Below are 13,002 nucleotides of genomic sequence, written 5' to 3'. Positions count from 1 at the left end.
AAAAATAGTACCGTCCAAATCGGCCTTTAGAGTTCGTAGGTCTTCTGACATAGCGCGAGCGGCAAGGGGTAACGGGCCGGAAAGAGATCCCTACTTTTTAATATGAAGATCAGATGAAACTGTTATGTTTAACCCTTTAACTTGCATATTCTCCAAACCGTTCTACAAACTTTCCCTGTGGTAATAATTAAGAGAATTTGTTCAACAATCAAGAGCTTTTTCATCTCGTTGATCATATCCTTTATTCTCACAATCTTAATGTTTGATTAAAGAGCGTTACTGTAAAGCTACGGTAAGACGGGCAACAAAAACATGCAACTTGTTTTGCAACACTGCTGCAAAACGAGTTGAGAAGCAATGATGCTCGTGTTACCAGCCACTTTTAAACCTGTCTTTCAACATATGAGGTTGTTGGGAAACGTTTTTGCAACAAGTAGAGAACAGTTCTACTTTTACGCAACAAAATCTGTACATGTTGCTCGTTTTACCGGCCCAAGGCAAACTTGTTTTGCAGCATAGTTACGTAATTCCCATGTATGGCGTGATTCCCGCGTTATTTTATCCAATCAGAAGTCCGCATTCACGCGACCTGCAGCCGGGAACCTAATTTGTTGTAAGACAGGTTTGAATGGGGCTGGTAAAACGCGCAACATCACTTTTTGTAGCAACGATTCGAAACAAGTTGCACGTTATTGTTGCCCGTTTTACCGCAGCTCAAGGAGAAACAGGTTAGTTAAGGACTGTATATTTTGGTGGTTTAAGTCTTCTCTGCTTGCGATGGGCAGGCCCGCAAGTAGCCATAAATTACAAATGAAGTCGTTTATTCTACATACTTTAAGAATATGTACTCTAAGAGCTCTAAGAGCGTACTCGAAAGTTCTCGATTGACGATTATATCGATTGCACAGGTCCGGCCAAATCACATTTACACACTTTTTAATTCGTCCAGTCCACGCGTATCCAGTTGCGGATGGTCGGAAAGGTAGTCGTTAAACTTTATTTCACAGCCATCTTCAATCATTTTTTGTAAAATCCTTGCTATGTTACGAGCATCGTCCATTCCGCTATGAGCGCGGCCTTCGAATTCCATTCCAAGATTGGTTACCATTTTTTGAAGCGATCCTTTTGCAACTTTGTAGAAATTCCTGTACAATTTTCTCAGATCAATCCACTTTCTCGCAAACTTGGGTACAGGTATCGAACAAAGTCTGCACTGGGTCGAGAAGAAACGACCCATGTCCCAGGGACTAAAAAATTCGAAGGAAGGAGAATTAAGTTTCCCTCTAGAATTAACAATTTCCAGAAACGTTGCACACCAAAAAACAACTAAAAACAAAACTGAGAAGATTTAATTACCCATCTGTAACTACACCAAATTTATATTTTGTTCCAAGTTCTTGCCTTCTAAGCCACTGCTCAAATCTGGAGAGGACATCTGGGAAGGAGTCTGCATTGTCTACTAATTCCTTAGAAATGACAAATAAATAAACAAACAGATTCAACAAGAACAAAAATAAAGTGAGATGTTTTGCTTGGCATGTGATCAGATTTGATTGATGACACTGACATCATCACTTATCCGGGAGTCACAAGACTTTTCACAAAAAAGTTAACAAAACGTGATAGGTAAAAAAGTAGTAGGATTATAAGTAACAGCAATGTATCAAATTAAAAGAAGGACCGTTCAGTTATATTATCATCAGAAGCATACGGTTGTGATTTAGGGCTTAAATGGGGTTTTAATCCTATCAAACAATGGCTTTTAAAAGTTGTTGAGAGGAGTAGTGAGTGTTGCACAGATAGAAAAAACCCCTGTTACCCAGGGTAAGCCACAACTTAAGAATGAGGCAAACGGCTGAAACTTGAACTAGCAACTACAGTCTGTGGAAGCTCTAGTGAGTGGACAGCTCTACAAACTGGCGGCCTTCACTAAATCCAGTTTTAACTTCCATACAAACTCTGTACTTTTACATTCATGTACTGAGAAGACATACCCATAAGCAGCCAAGGACACTTTCAGAAGGCAGACAACCAAAATGAAATCTCATTCACCTTTGAATCTTGTATTTTAATCTGAAACTTGACTCCAAATCACTGTTCATCAAAATGAATTGATGCCAGTTTTCAGTACTTTTTTTTTTTCACATACAATACAGGTAACACCTCAAAACACCCCTTGAATTTTAGGCTTGTGACTGAATTATAACATCGCCAGAACAACAGTATAGCCAAAAACTAACAAACAGTTTTTTTGCATTTGCAAAGTTTATTTGTAGCTTGGCATACTCCCGTAAGCTGCCATCTAACCCTTACACCCCTAGTAGCCATGTATGAGAACTATTCTTGTAAGCAGCCAGCTGCAGTTACCGACACCTTTTTCATATCCTGAGGGTGTCCATTTATGAGAGAGCTTCCACTGTACCATGGATGATAATACACCACACCCACCTGTGAAATTCCTGTGAGTTCCTGGCAAAACTGCGACAATTGTGACTTGAACTGTGGTTTGCAGTATTCATGAAATTCAGATACCTAGCAACAACAACAACAACAACAACATGCATGTATTAACACCCACACTATAAGCACGTTGACAACACCGCTTGTCTTTGAAATACTCAAAAGGCTGCCCAATGATCACAACCAACCACAATTGAAGGTTTTGGATGTCTTGTAAGGCTTAGTTGTTTAATGATAAATCATGCTAAAACAGCATTGACCTTCTGAAAAGTTTTTAATTAAAAGAAAAAAATCATTGTTTACTTTTGAATTAAACAATTTTTAAGAATTATGCTATTTTCCTTAAATTGTGTGATTGGATCTGATTTGAGGCCAGTATTATGAAAAATCACACCATCACATGATATCAGCCCTGCAAAAACTTCTACAAATGTCAACCTTTTTTTTGTAAATAAACTTGATTGGTTCAGGTTGCTAAAACTCTTGTTAGTATCATGATTGTATTTCAATATTTTAATAGGTGCCCAGTTTAACTTGTGTTTCAATATTCAAAGGAGGGAGCCAAACCACTTAAGCAGTGTTCTTCTTATCAGGCGAGTAACCAGTAAAATTTACCGACTGAAGCAACCCTTAATTCTTAACGCCTGCAACTGCTTGAAGGTTTACTAAAATTAAATATTAAGTAGTTTTCAAAATTACGCAAGTTGTGATCCGATCTGATCAAGGAAGTAAATATGAATGAAGATATGGAAAAGTACTAAAGTAACAGTTTTTCTTTTTATGGGCCACGCATGAACATTGAAGACAAAATTAAATTATTAGGATCAAACATTTTAAATTCATTGTTGTCTAAAGATAACAATGGCCGATTTGTGTAAAAAAGGTCTTAAAATGAGGGAATGATGTTTCAAAGAACTTAGCTTCTCCTCGGGTGGGACCATCACTTCACTACCCCCTCCCCCCCCCCCCCCCCCCCCCAGGCAAGTGTATCTCTGGGGCATATATTTTGCCTTACTAGCCATGAATGGTCCCTTCGGCCAGCTGAGCTAAAATTTAGGGAGAACACTGCTTAAGGGCACCTAGCGATAGTTTTCTTTCAAGTTCATTGAAAACACTTTTAGGCTATCCACAGTATTTAAAAAACTCTACAAATGCATTCTAGTAAATGGTACTATTTAAGCAATAGAAAACGTTTTCCGTGTTTGCATAGCCTGATATAAACACGAGAGGGGTTGGGAGAATTCAAGACAGTTATGCAAACCCGAGACGAAGTTGAGGGTTTGCATAAATGTCGAGAATTCTCCCAACGCCTCGAGTGTTTATATCAGGCTATGCAAACACAGGAAAAAAGTTTTCTATTGCTTTTATCAAATAACTTTCCCGTGAAAAAAACGCAAAACTCTTTGTATGGCACTGATTAAAAGAAAAATTCTTACCAGTCGCAAAATCCTGTCCATGAAGTCTTGCACGCGTAATCAGTTCTTGTTTTGCAAAAAGATGCTTTGCAAAATACGGATTTTTCTTGCTTAAAACGGTCAGCTTAAGCAAAGAAAAATGTACACACCTTCTTTGTAACGATTTTCCAAGTTTCAGCCGATGAAGGAATGGGTAAATAAAGTAAACTTTTTGAGTTTTGAACTCAAAAACTTTTTCAAATTTGTGCTTGCGTGATTAGCGCGCGAAAAACCAAACAACTTGACGCCACAACCATGTTTACATACTCTCATGCAAACACTCCTCTCCGCCAATCAGAGCGCGCGTACTATCTTAGTTATTTTATAAAAAATTTGTATCTTTCAGTCATCCTAGGGTAACTTAAGTCTTTTCAAAAGTACAACTTTGGGCTTTTAGTATTATTTTCCCAAAAATTTTAGATGAAACTTAAAATACTTTTCTAAGGTGAGAAAATTTTATGCTTCTTTTTTGTACAAAATATAGCTTAACCTGGGGAGAGAAATATGAAAAATTAAACTTCAGAAAACTGTATGGAATATATAAGATAAGCTTCCAAAATAGTACATGAATGGAATATTTTTAGCCACTCTCAAGCTATAGAAAATTATAGGAGATATTTGCTTCTCCAATTGGATGTTTTATAGGAGAGAGTTGTTCGGTGCCCCTACTAATTTCACTTACCACTTCAAGTGTAGTTGCATCCACAAGGACAGCAGGAAACTCAATAATCTCATGAATGTAGTCTTTGGGGTTTTCTTCCTCACATGTTCCTTCAAAGTCAATAACACAGTAAAAGTGAACTTCATTCATTCTCTTTTCCTGCTCTAGTTTAGCCTGTACCAGTTTCTCTTTCTTGATGTGGTTTTTTAGTCGTTTCTGCAGAACTTCCTTCACTCCCCTATTTGTTAATACAGAGCAAAAAATGGATTACACAAAAATGAAACAGCATTGTTACTACAGAAAACATCAGATTGAGGACTAAATATTTTTAAAAAATCTATATTGGAAAGTCCTTCAGATTTATGGGTATATAGAGATGGCCCTTGCCTAGAATCAACCTAGTGATGGTAGCTTGGATGGAAGGCACAAAGCATTTCTGTCGGTAGCCTTAGCAGTCCAATACTTGCCTGGCATCTTACCATTCACTAAGCCACCGGCTCCCTTGGAGCTACCTACCCTGCTACTCTGGAGGGAATGCATCTAAGGCGGGAAAACCTTGTTCAAGCTGTACCCACCCTTGATTAGGCATTTCCCTTTGACAGCTGCTGGAGTAGGACCTGCCAGTCTTTAATCGGCCTTGCCAGCCACTAACATGCTTGCACTAGGACATATATGCCCTATTGACCCAGATGATATACCTTATTGACCCAAGATGACAGGATACTGGCTAAGTTCTTTTTCTCACATTTTTCTGGCCTGACACAAAGTTGTGGTCAATGATAATGCAAACAAGTACTGAAGCCAATATCCAGCCATCTTGATCTCGCCTTCCTTGAAAATCCCGAGCGAGCAAGGTAGTCTCATCTTGCCCGCTAGAGTAGCCAATCAGAATGCAGTATAAACTTTCTCTTGGGCGTTTGCAGAACCAGCCATAATTGTACTCTACAAAAGGACAGAACTGACTTGTTTTCATTCGATCTTCGACTCTGAAGTGAACGTTAACAACAAGTGAACGTAATCTTACGCAAAATTTGTACTGAAAGAAGACTAAAGTTCCAGCAAGGGAGTGATATATATTCAAAACAAAATTCCTTATGTCCTTTTTATTCCTAAGGTAGAAATTTGAATCACCACATACAAAATAGATTACTTAACGATAGTCTAGGTTTTCCTTGTCAGTTACAAGAAAACCTTAAGAAAAAATAATCGCAACTATTGTGGTAAAAATCCATCCAACATTAAAAGCGTATGTCAATGCAAATTGCATATAAGCGCCAAAATTACACAAAACTTACCTTGAGTCCAAACCCCTTTCAGCAAGGCAAAGTTTGACTTCCTCTTTCTTCATCTTGTTAATTTGTCCATTCGTAAATGAAATTTCTCTATAAACTGGGTGATCATAAGTTTGCTGTGTAATTTGTTTCGTTCTTTCACTTTGTTTTGGAACTCGCGGCCCTTCCGCCATTTTGGTTTCGTTTTGTGAGATAACCGCTGGACTGTCGAAGCACTTACGGAAGTGATTTACCCACCCGATTCACTCAAAGGGTACTGGGTATCACCCGTAAAAATGATACCCAAATTACCGGGTATCACCCGCCATCGTACGTACTATAGTACGACTGAGAAAGTGCTGTACCGAATGGTGCAGGATGGTGGATAAAACGTGTTGTAATTGCACGTTTATCGGTCTTATTATAAAATCTGTTGCAGCACGCTGTCACTGAGGTTATATTTTAACGTGCAAAGCAGTATTTAATGGGCCGGTAAGTTGTGAAAGCCTTTATTTTGTTCATTATTTTTGCCTTCGTTGTTTACCTATCCTTTCTGGTGTTGTTGACACTTTATCAGACCAGTTCGTTTGGTTGCAGGCGGACACTTCGGTAAGCAGGAGAAGGACAGCTTAGTGCGAGCATTTCGGATGATGCCGGTGAACAGGATCGCGACGATTTACAACGTGGACTGATCTTTGGCAGGTATGTTGTGCAGCTTACCATTTCGCTTTCGAACCTCGCTTTCAGCGATAATTATGCCAGAAAACCTCTAGATGTAAACTTAAGCTTAACACTGATCTTCGCTATAAAAAGACTGTCAAGAGTAGACGATGTGTGTGCCAAGTTACGACAACCTGCTCTAACGACAACTTTTCTCAAGAAGATTCGTTTTCGAAGAAGAACAGGTGTCACCTCTGTGACTCCGAAGCTGGTATTCTTCGTCGTTGCTTGGACTGCAGTGCAACAGCAAAGGTTTGCGACTCTTGTGCAATTTCACGACAAATTAGATATTTTTCATCGTCTGGAGATCCTAAAGGTACTTAAGACTAAGTTGGTCCCTGATCCTGAGGTACGTAAGTTGGTATAAGTTGCAATACTGAGTACGAGTTGATTGAAAATATAAATTTCTGCAGGTTCAACCCGCACTTCAAATCAAATTGTTGTAAATCCAGTCAATCCCCCTTATGCTTTTAAACTTCATGCTAATTATTTTATTTTTGAAATAATGTACGTGGTAGGTGCTAAGCGAAAGCATTTGCATTCTCATTCTGGTATCACGTGCATCCCCAGCTGCCTCTAAACAAGCCTTGGTTTCTGTATTAGCTTGTGTGCACCACCATCACAAAGATTTTCCTTACTTCCCGTTATTCTATGGTTTTACAGATCCCATTTGAAACCAATGTGTGCATTCAAAGCTGCCCCCATTGTTGGTTTATCATTTTCAGTAGATTTCCTTTCGAAATGGTTGAAAAGCAAGTTTATTTAAACTAGTTTGCATGAAATATAGGGCTAAAAAATGCATCTTTGATCCTTGTGATAATTCAACAATTAGAACGTAACAGGATTAAAAACCCCAGCTGGCACTGGAGGCAACCATTAAAACTATTAACAATCAAGGCTGCGACTAAGAACAAATCAGGCAAGTGACCACAGCAGGACTCAAACCAAGGACTGCTAGATTGCAACTTCTCTGATGTGCTTCCTTACTCAGCCAGTCACTTCCTCCTGAGTATGGCATTCCATAATTTTTGTTTACGAGGAGGAGAATTATATATTCAGTTGAACCTCCACGAATCACTCCACAATGGCCACGTCTCTCTAACAGCCATTTTTTGGCAGACAGTCCATACATTCACTCTTGTTTCAACCTCTCTACAAGGGCTGCCTCTCTACAATGGCCACTTTCTTCTGTCCCCAAGGTGGCCGTTGTAGAGGGTTTCAACTGTAGTACTCTTTCATCTTACCAAGAACCCTGCAAAGTGCTTGACAGACATCAGTGCTCATTTAACATCCTGCTCTCCTTCGCCTCTTTTGTATTTATTGTTATTCCTATGATTTAAAATGTGGTACGTGCTATAAAGCCACTTGTCAATTATTTCTTTAAGTTCAATGTAGTTGATTTACACATCTGCTTAATGTGCATTGATTACTGTGTTTTATATATTGTTGTACTCTTACAGCACATAACTTAAATATTACTCTTTTGCCTTTTTCAGTTCTGTAGTATTTCAAGTGGTTGTCAATGAACATGTTTGCAGCTGTGAACCCAAGTTTTTTAAAATTTACCAGGCTTAATCTCAAGTTCAAGTTCAAGTTTATTAAGAAAAATTGAGAAAATACAAAATATGATGTACCACTGCTTGCAGTTAGCTATAGCTATTCGAGGCGAGCAGGGGGGTTCCACACCAACCATGCCAGAGTTGGCATTCAAATGTTTTGAGTTATTTTGCAATTGAATATCTATAGCTTTTAATTTTTGATACCAAATCTTTTAGCTGTGTTTATTGTTTCCACCATGGCCCTTGTCCACCGACCAGGCAGTGTTATTGGGAGATATCAGGCTGACTGACTTTTAGATGTCAGAAACATTCACTGTAAAATTATTAATCCGTACACACAGGGAGTGGTGATATTGAATATGTTTTAAATTCAAAATAATATCCTTAGCATTTCCAACCTGTGTTATATGCAGATCCCAACAAAGCAGTTATTTAGAGGAGAGAAATGCTCACAATTTACAGGATGAATTTAAGTTCCTGAATTGCAAAGTGAAACTTTGGTGAAGCAAAAACATAATACATGATGGTGTGAAAACAAAGCTGTTAACAAGAAAAAATTAAAATGAAGAATTCAATACTACTACATGTGTAACCCAGACAAATGTGCAAGTAATATTCCCTAAAAGCAATGATCAAATAAATCTCTTTTCCCAATTTCATTTTACATGCAGGTGTCTGCTACAAAAGACAAGGGATTAGAGGAAGTGAAAGAATGCGCTGTCACAGAGAAGAAACCATTGAAAGAGAAGAAGAGATGTTACTCTCTGGAAGCCAGCTCACAGCTTAAATCCTTAGTGGCCTTTTACTAAACCCAAGTTTTGCTATCAGTTAGCCTTCCACTGACGCAGACTTTCTTGTGGCTCATCACACAATCCTCCTCAAAGAACATGGCCTAGGAATGTCTGCATGGGAGGCTAGCTATCTGTGGGCTGGCTTTAATACTTTCATGTAATTATATGTCTGCTACAGTCACTGTTTATGTGATTGAAATAAGTATGCAAAGAAGCTGCATTTGTGTCACCCTTATCAAAGGCACCCAAAGTTCATAAAAGTAGTGCCCAAGTCTTATATATTGTCAAAAGAATAATATTATATTGCATTATATGGCAAAAAGATGAGTAAATGAGTTTTCAATTAAAATTGTGTCCCTTGCTTCTAGAAGCATTTCTTCTTTCTTTTGAGGATTAGGGGTACAAATTTCGTAAGAAGTGTTTCATAAGATTGAAAAGCAAAGCAAAACAAACAAGGGATGCAGACTTTTTAAGGCCCATTTTTTTCTGTGCCCATCCTTTGATGAACTGTATTGAATGCAAGTTTCAGATGTCAACCATCAACTTTGTTTCAAGTTATTGGTAGAGGACAAGTTAATTATAGTGAGTAAAAAAGGTTATTTTCTATATTTTGTAGTTCTGTGTGATTCACCGTTTTATGCACAAACTGTTAGATTGATGCCGTATTTCAAATTGTAGAAAATGTTGTTGAGTTGTGGGTGTAATTTTAAACCAAATATTGTTATGAAAGGCAAATGCATACACTTAACTTGGGGACAAATTATATTCCATTGATGTGTTTTTTTACATTGTGTAAAATTACACTACAAAAAAGGCTGCCAAAACTGGCAAAGGCGGCACACTTTGTATTTAATCTTGCATTTTAAGTGTGGTATGGCCATTCCCACGTTCCTTTGGGTTTCCATCAAGTGAATTACCCGAAAGCAGATCTTTGGCTGCAAAATGAGTTTGTGGGTTGTAACTTGGCAGTCCCCATAACCGTAACACGTACAGTGGCGGATCCAGTGAGAGGGTGGGGGCGGGGTCCGGACCCGCCCCCATCAGGCCTGTGGTTGTTTTTTATTACTTGTTTGACCCTGAAAGTTTTGCATCTGTAGGATCGCATATCACGATTCAACTTGTTGATTTTTCATTGAAACGCGCGGTACCTTTTGGCACGATTAAATTTCAGGCATATTTGAAAAATAGGGGAGGGTACTCTCAAATGATCTGTTCGTTTCAGGATTCCGAATCAAAGATTAGACCCCCTAATTAAAAAAAAATTCTGGATCCGCCCCTGACGTAGAGCTATCGATTTATAAGATGCATCTACTGCATCGAGCTAAAAAAGACGTAACCTTGCTTCAGAAAATACGAGGAACGTAAAGGCTGGTTTTCACTAGCGACGACGGAGTCGGAGTTGTAATCACAAGCGTAGAGCTTATGATGTAGTGAAAACGTCGCTCTGATTCCCCTTACGACTCCGTCGCTTACAATCCGCTTATGATCCAGTGAAAAACAGATTGTCGGAGTCGGATCCAGAAGCGGAAGAACTAAACCAATCATAAAGCGTGGGAACGTGCATTGTGATTGTTTTAGCCTTCCGCTTCTGCTTCCGACTCCGACAATCTGGTTTTCACTAAAACATAAGCGAAATGTAGGCGACGGGAGTCGTAAGCGGGCTCGGAAGAAAAAGGGAAACTTCGGATTTCATCGCGCTTGTGACTGCGCGTACGATTCTCATTTTTGATTTTCACCAGGTCACAAGCGCTCTTACGACTCCGACTCTGACTCCGAACTCCGTCGCTAGTGAAAACCAGCCTTAATTGAGCACTTAAACGGGCAGCACGCGACGTTTTCCGCTTCGTTAAGGCTGGTTTTCACTAGCGACGGAGTCGGAATCGTAAGAGCGCTTATGACCCTGTGAAAATCAAAAAGTAGGAGTCGTAAGCGGAGTCAAAAGCGCGACGGAATCGGAGTCAGAAGAGTGACAACGTTTCCATTTCTTCCGACTCCGCTTACGACTCAGTCGCTTACGTTCCGCTTATGATCTAGTGAAAACCAGATGGTCGGAGTCGGAAGCAGAAGCGGAAGGATAAGCCAATCACAATGCACGTAACCACGCTTTGAGATTGGTTTTGTTCTTCTGCTTCTACTTGCGACTCCGACAATCAGTTTTTCACGAGATCATAAGCGGAACGTAAGCGACGGAGTCGTAAGCGGAATCGGAACGCTGCTTTCACTAGATCATAAGCTCTACGCTTCTGATTACGACTCCGACTCCATCTCTAGTGAAAACCAGCCTTTCATAGACGCCACGGTATCTCCTTCAGTTTGCCCTTAGAGGAGAAAGTAAAATATATTTCGGAAAATGAAACTGTTGCCTTTTGAGGGGCAACTTCTAAAGGTCAAACATTTTTGCAATGTCACATTGAAGACATCTCCCTCCCAAAACTTTATTTTTTAATCAATGAGTATTCCGTTCAACAACGATAAGGGCGAGGCTAAGGAAATGTCTGACTGCTACTCCCGGAAACAGAGGATGCTGCACTGGATAACGAAACAGAATGTGATTTTGACCATATTGACAGTACATTTTTCAGGTATTCGGGATGTTATTTCTTGTCCTTAGATCCCATGTCCTAATGCATACTTATGTGTAGAAAGGAACCAGGAACGGCGTCAATAGAAAATCTGGAAAAATTCGCTAGAGGGTAAGAGAGTAATTTGAAGAAAATGACGAATAATTCAAAAATGGCGAATGCCAAAGGTTTAATTAGAGAAAATTCTAAAGAGATGGCGGTTTAAAGGGGCCCCTTGAAAAGTGGCGATTTTGATAAAAATGGCGATATGGTTGGCAAAATTTCTATTGAGATGTTAACAGGGCTCTCTTGAAAAGTGTGGATTCGACGAAAATGGCGAATTTGTATACAACAATTCAAAAATGGCAAATGTGACGACAAATCACCTAAGGGTTGGCGAAAATTCAAACTTGACTCAAAAGAGATGTGGTTGTTGCGTACATTTCTGGATATCTGATCTCCAAATGGTGGGGAGGAAGGTCCAGCCATTCAAAACGCAAGTTACCGTCAGCTAGTGTCCCGGGTGAATATGTAGAATTTTTGGGTTGAAGTGAAATTAGTATGTCTCCCCTACTTTTCATGAAATATGGGCCACTACGCATTTCTTGCGAAATAGTTTGTGACTTCGATGATGAGCTGCCGTGAAATCGCTATGTTTCCTCTAGTTTGCAAAAACATACTGCATGATAATGCATATAATGCATCCCATTTTATATGAAATGCGAAATAGTCCGCGGCGCTGGAATGAACTGCTGTGAAACAAGCATTTTCACTAATTCCCATGGATTTTCCCCCTCCTCGCGCGCCCCTCGCGCTCCCGCGCCCAAATTTCCCCTTTCCCATTTAACACCTACCCTCAGGCTTTGTACATGAGATATGTCCAGAAATGCACGCATTGGCGAAAATGGCAGAAATGGCGATTAATCGCCAAAATCGCCAAACCGTAAACAAAAAAGGATTTTAATCGGCTCCTAATTCAAAAAGGGTTTGGAGGCTACTTGAAATGACTTGTGGGCTAGTACGTACTTAATTGCTACAATCCTCGCCAAAAATCCATGAAACACCTATGCAAGTCCCTTTCCCCCTGTAATGTTGAGATGTTATTGCAAAGTTGCTTGGCTACAACAACATTGCAAAAGGGAGGGGAAAATCAAAAGGGAGCAGAATTTTCCAAAGTGTTTCAAGGTTTTTGTCTAAGATTATAGCTACAGCTTGCCTGAATGGCAGGCTGTAAAACTGACTTTCTTTGCACCCTAAGGGACGTCTTTAGTTATATAATTTGAAGGGGCCACTTTTGGCATCCAATTTGAATATTTGCCAAATTCTGGATATCACAAGCCCTCTGGCGATTTTCGTCGAAATCGCCAATTTCGCCAAAATCGCCAGTCTCCAAGGGGACACTTTTGGCATCCAACTCAAACCGTCAGAGGCTGGCGATTTTTCGCCATTTTTGCCATTTTCGCCATTGTATCCATTTCTGGACATGAATGGAGACGTACATGGAATATTTTGACAAATACGCGGT

The 13,002-nt window shown here is 39.6% G+C and overlaps 1 protein-coding gene and 1 long non-coding RNA gene across 3 annotated transcripts; one reads left to right on the top strand and one right to left on the bottom strand.

Annotated features, from left to right (window-relative positions):
* Nucleotides 1-804: 804 nt before the first annotated feature.
* On the bottom strand, nucleotides 805-6,044 carry LOC140935768 (3'-5' exoribonuclease 1-like). Its single transcript, XM_073385333.1, has 5 exons — nucleotides 5,871-6,044; nucleotides 4,597-4,813; nucleotides 2,449-2,532; nucleotides 1,357-1,466; nucleotides 805-1,247 (listed from the first exon to the last, which is right to left on the bottom strand). Exons 1-5 carry the CDS (start codon nucleotides 6,038-6,040, stop codon nucleotides 926-928), a joined length of 903 nt encoding a protein of 300 aa, XP_073241434.1. The 5' UTR covers nucleotides 6,041-6,044; the 3' UTR covers nucleotides 805-925.
* Nucleotides 6,045-6,186: 142 nt separating this feature from the next.
* Nucleotides 6,187-9,522, top strand: LOC140935767 (uncharacterized). 2 transcript variants are annotated; one of them, XR_012165254.1, is made up of 3 exons: nucleotides 6,187-6,338; nucleotides 6,444-6,548; nucleotides 8,797-9,522. It is a non-coding gene; the product is annotated as an uncharacterized lncRNA (long non-coding RNA). The 2 variants fall into 2 exon arrangements; XR_012165255.1 differs by having other exon boundaries at nucleotides 6,424-6,548.
* Nucleotides 9,523-13,002: the final 3,480 nt, after the last annotated feature.

This window comes from Porites lutea, chromosome 4 (assembly GCF_958299795.1).
Source record: "Porites lutea chromosome 4, jaPorLute2.1, whole genome shotgun sequence".
Classification (NCBI taxonomy): domain Eukaryota; kingdom Metazoa; phylum Cnidaria; class Anthozoa; order Scleractinia; family Poritidae; genus Porites; species Porites lutea.
This window is presented reverse-complemented; position numbering and strand designations above follow the sequence as displayed.

Coding starts and splice junctions, on each gene's coding strand:
- LOC140935768 (XM_073385333.1), bottom strand. CDS start 6,040: ATGGCGGAAGGGCCGCGAGTTCCAAAACAAAGTGAAAGAACGAAACAA. Junction 2,533..4,596: donor ATGCAACTACACTTGAAGTG/GTAAGTGAAATT, acceptor TGTTGTTGCTAG/GTATCTGAATTTCATGAATA. Junction 1,467..2,448: donor AACTCACAGGAATTTCACAG/GTGGGTGTGGTG, acceptor GTCATTTCTAAG/GAATTAGTAGACAATGCAGA.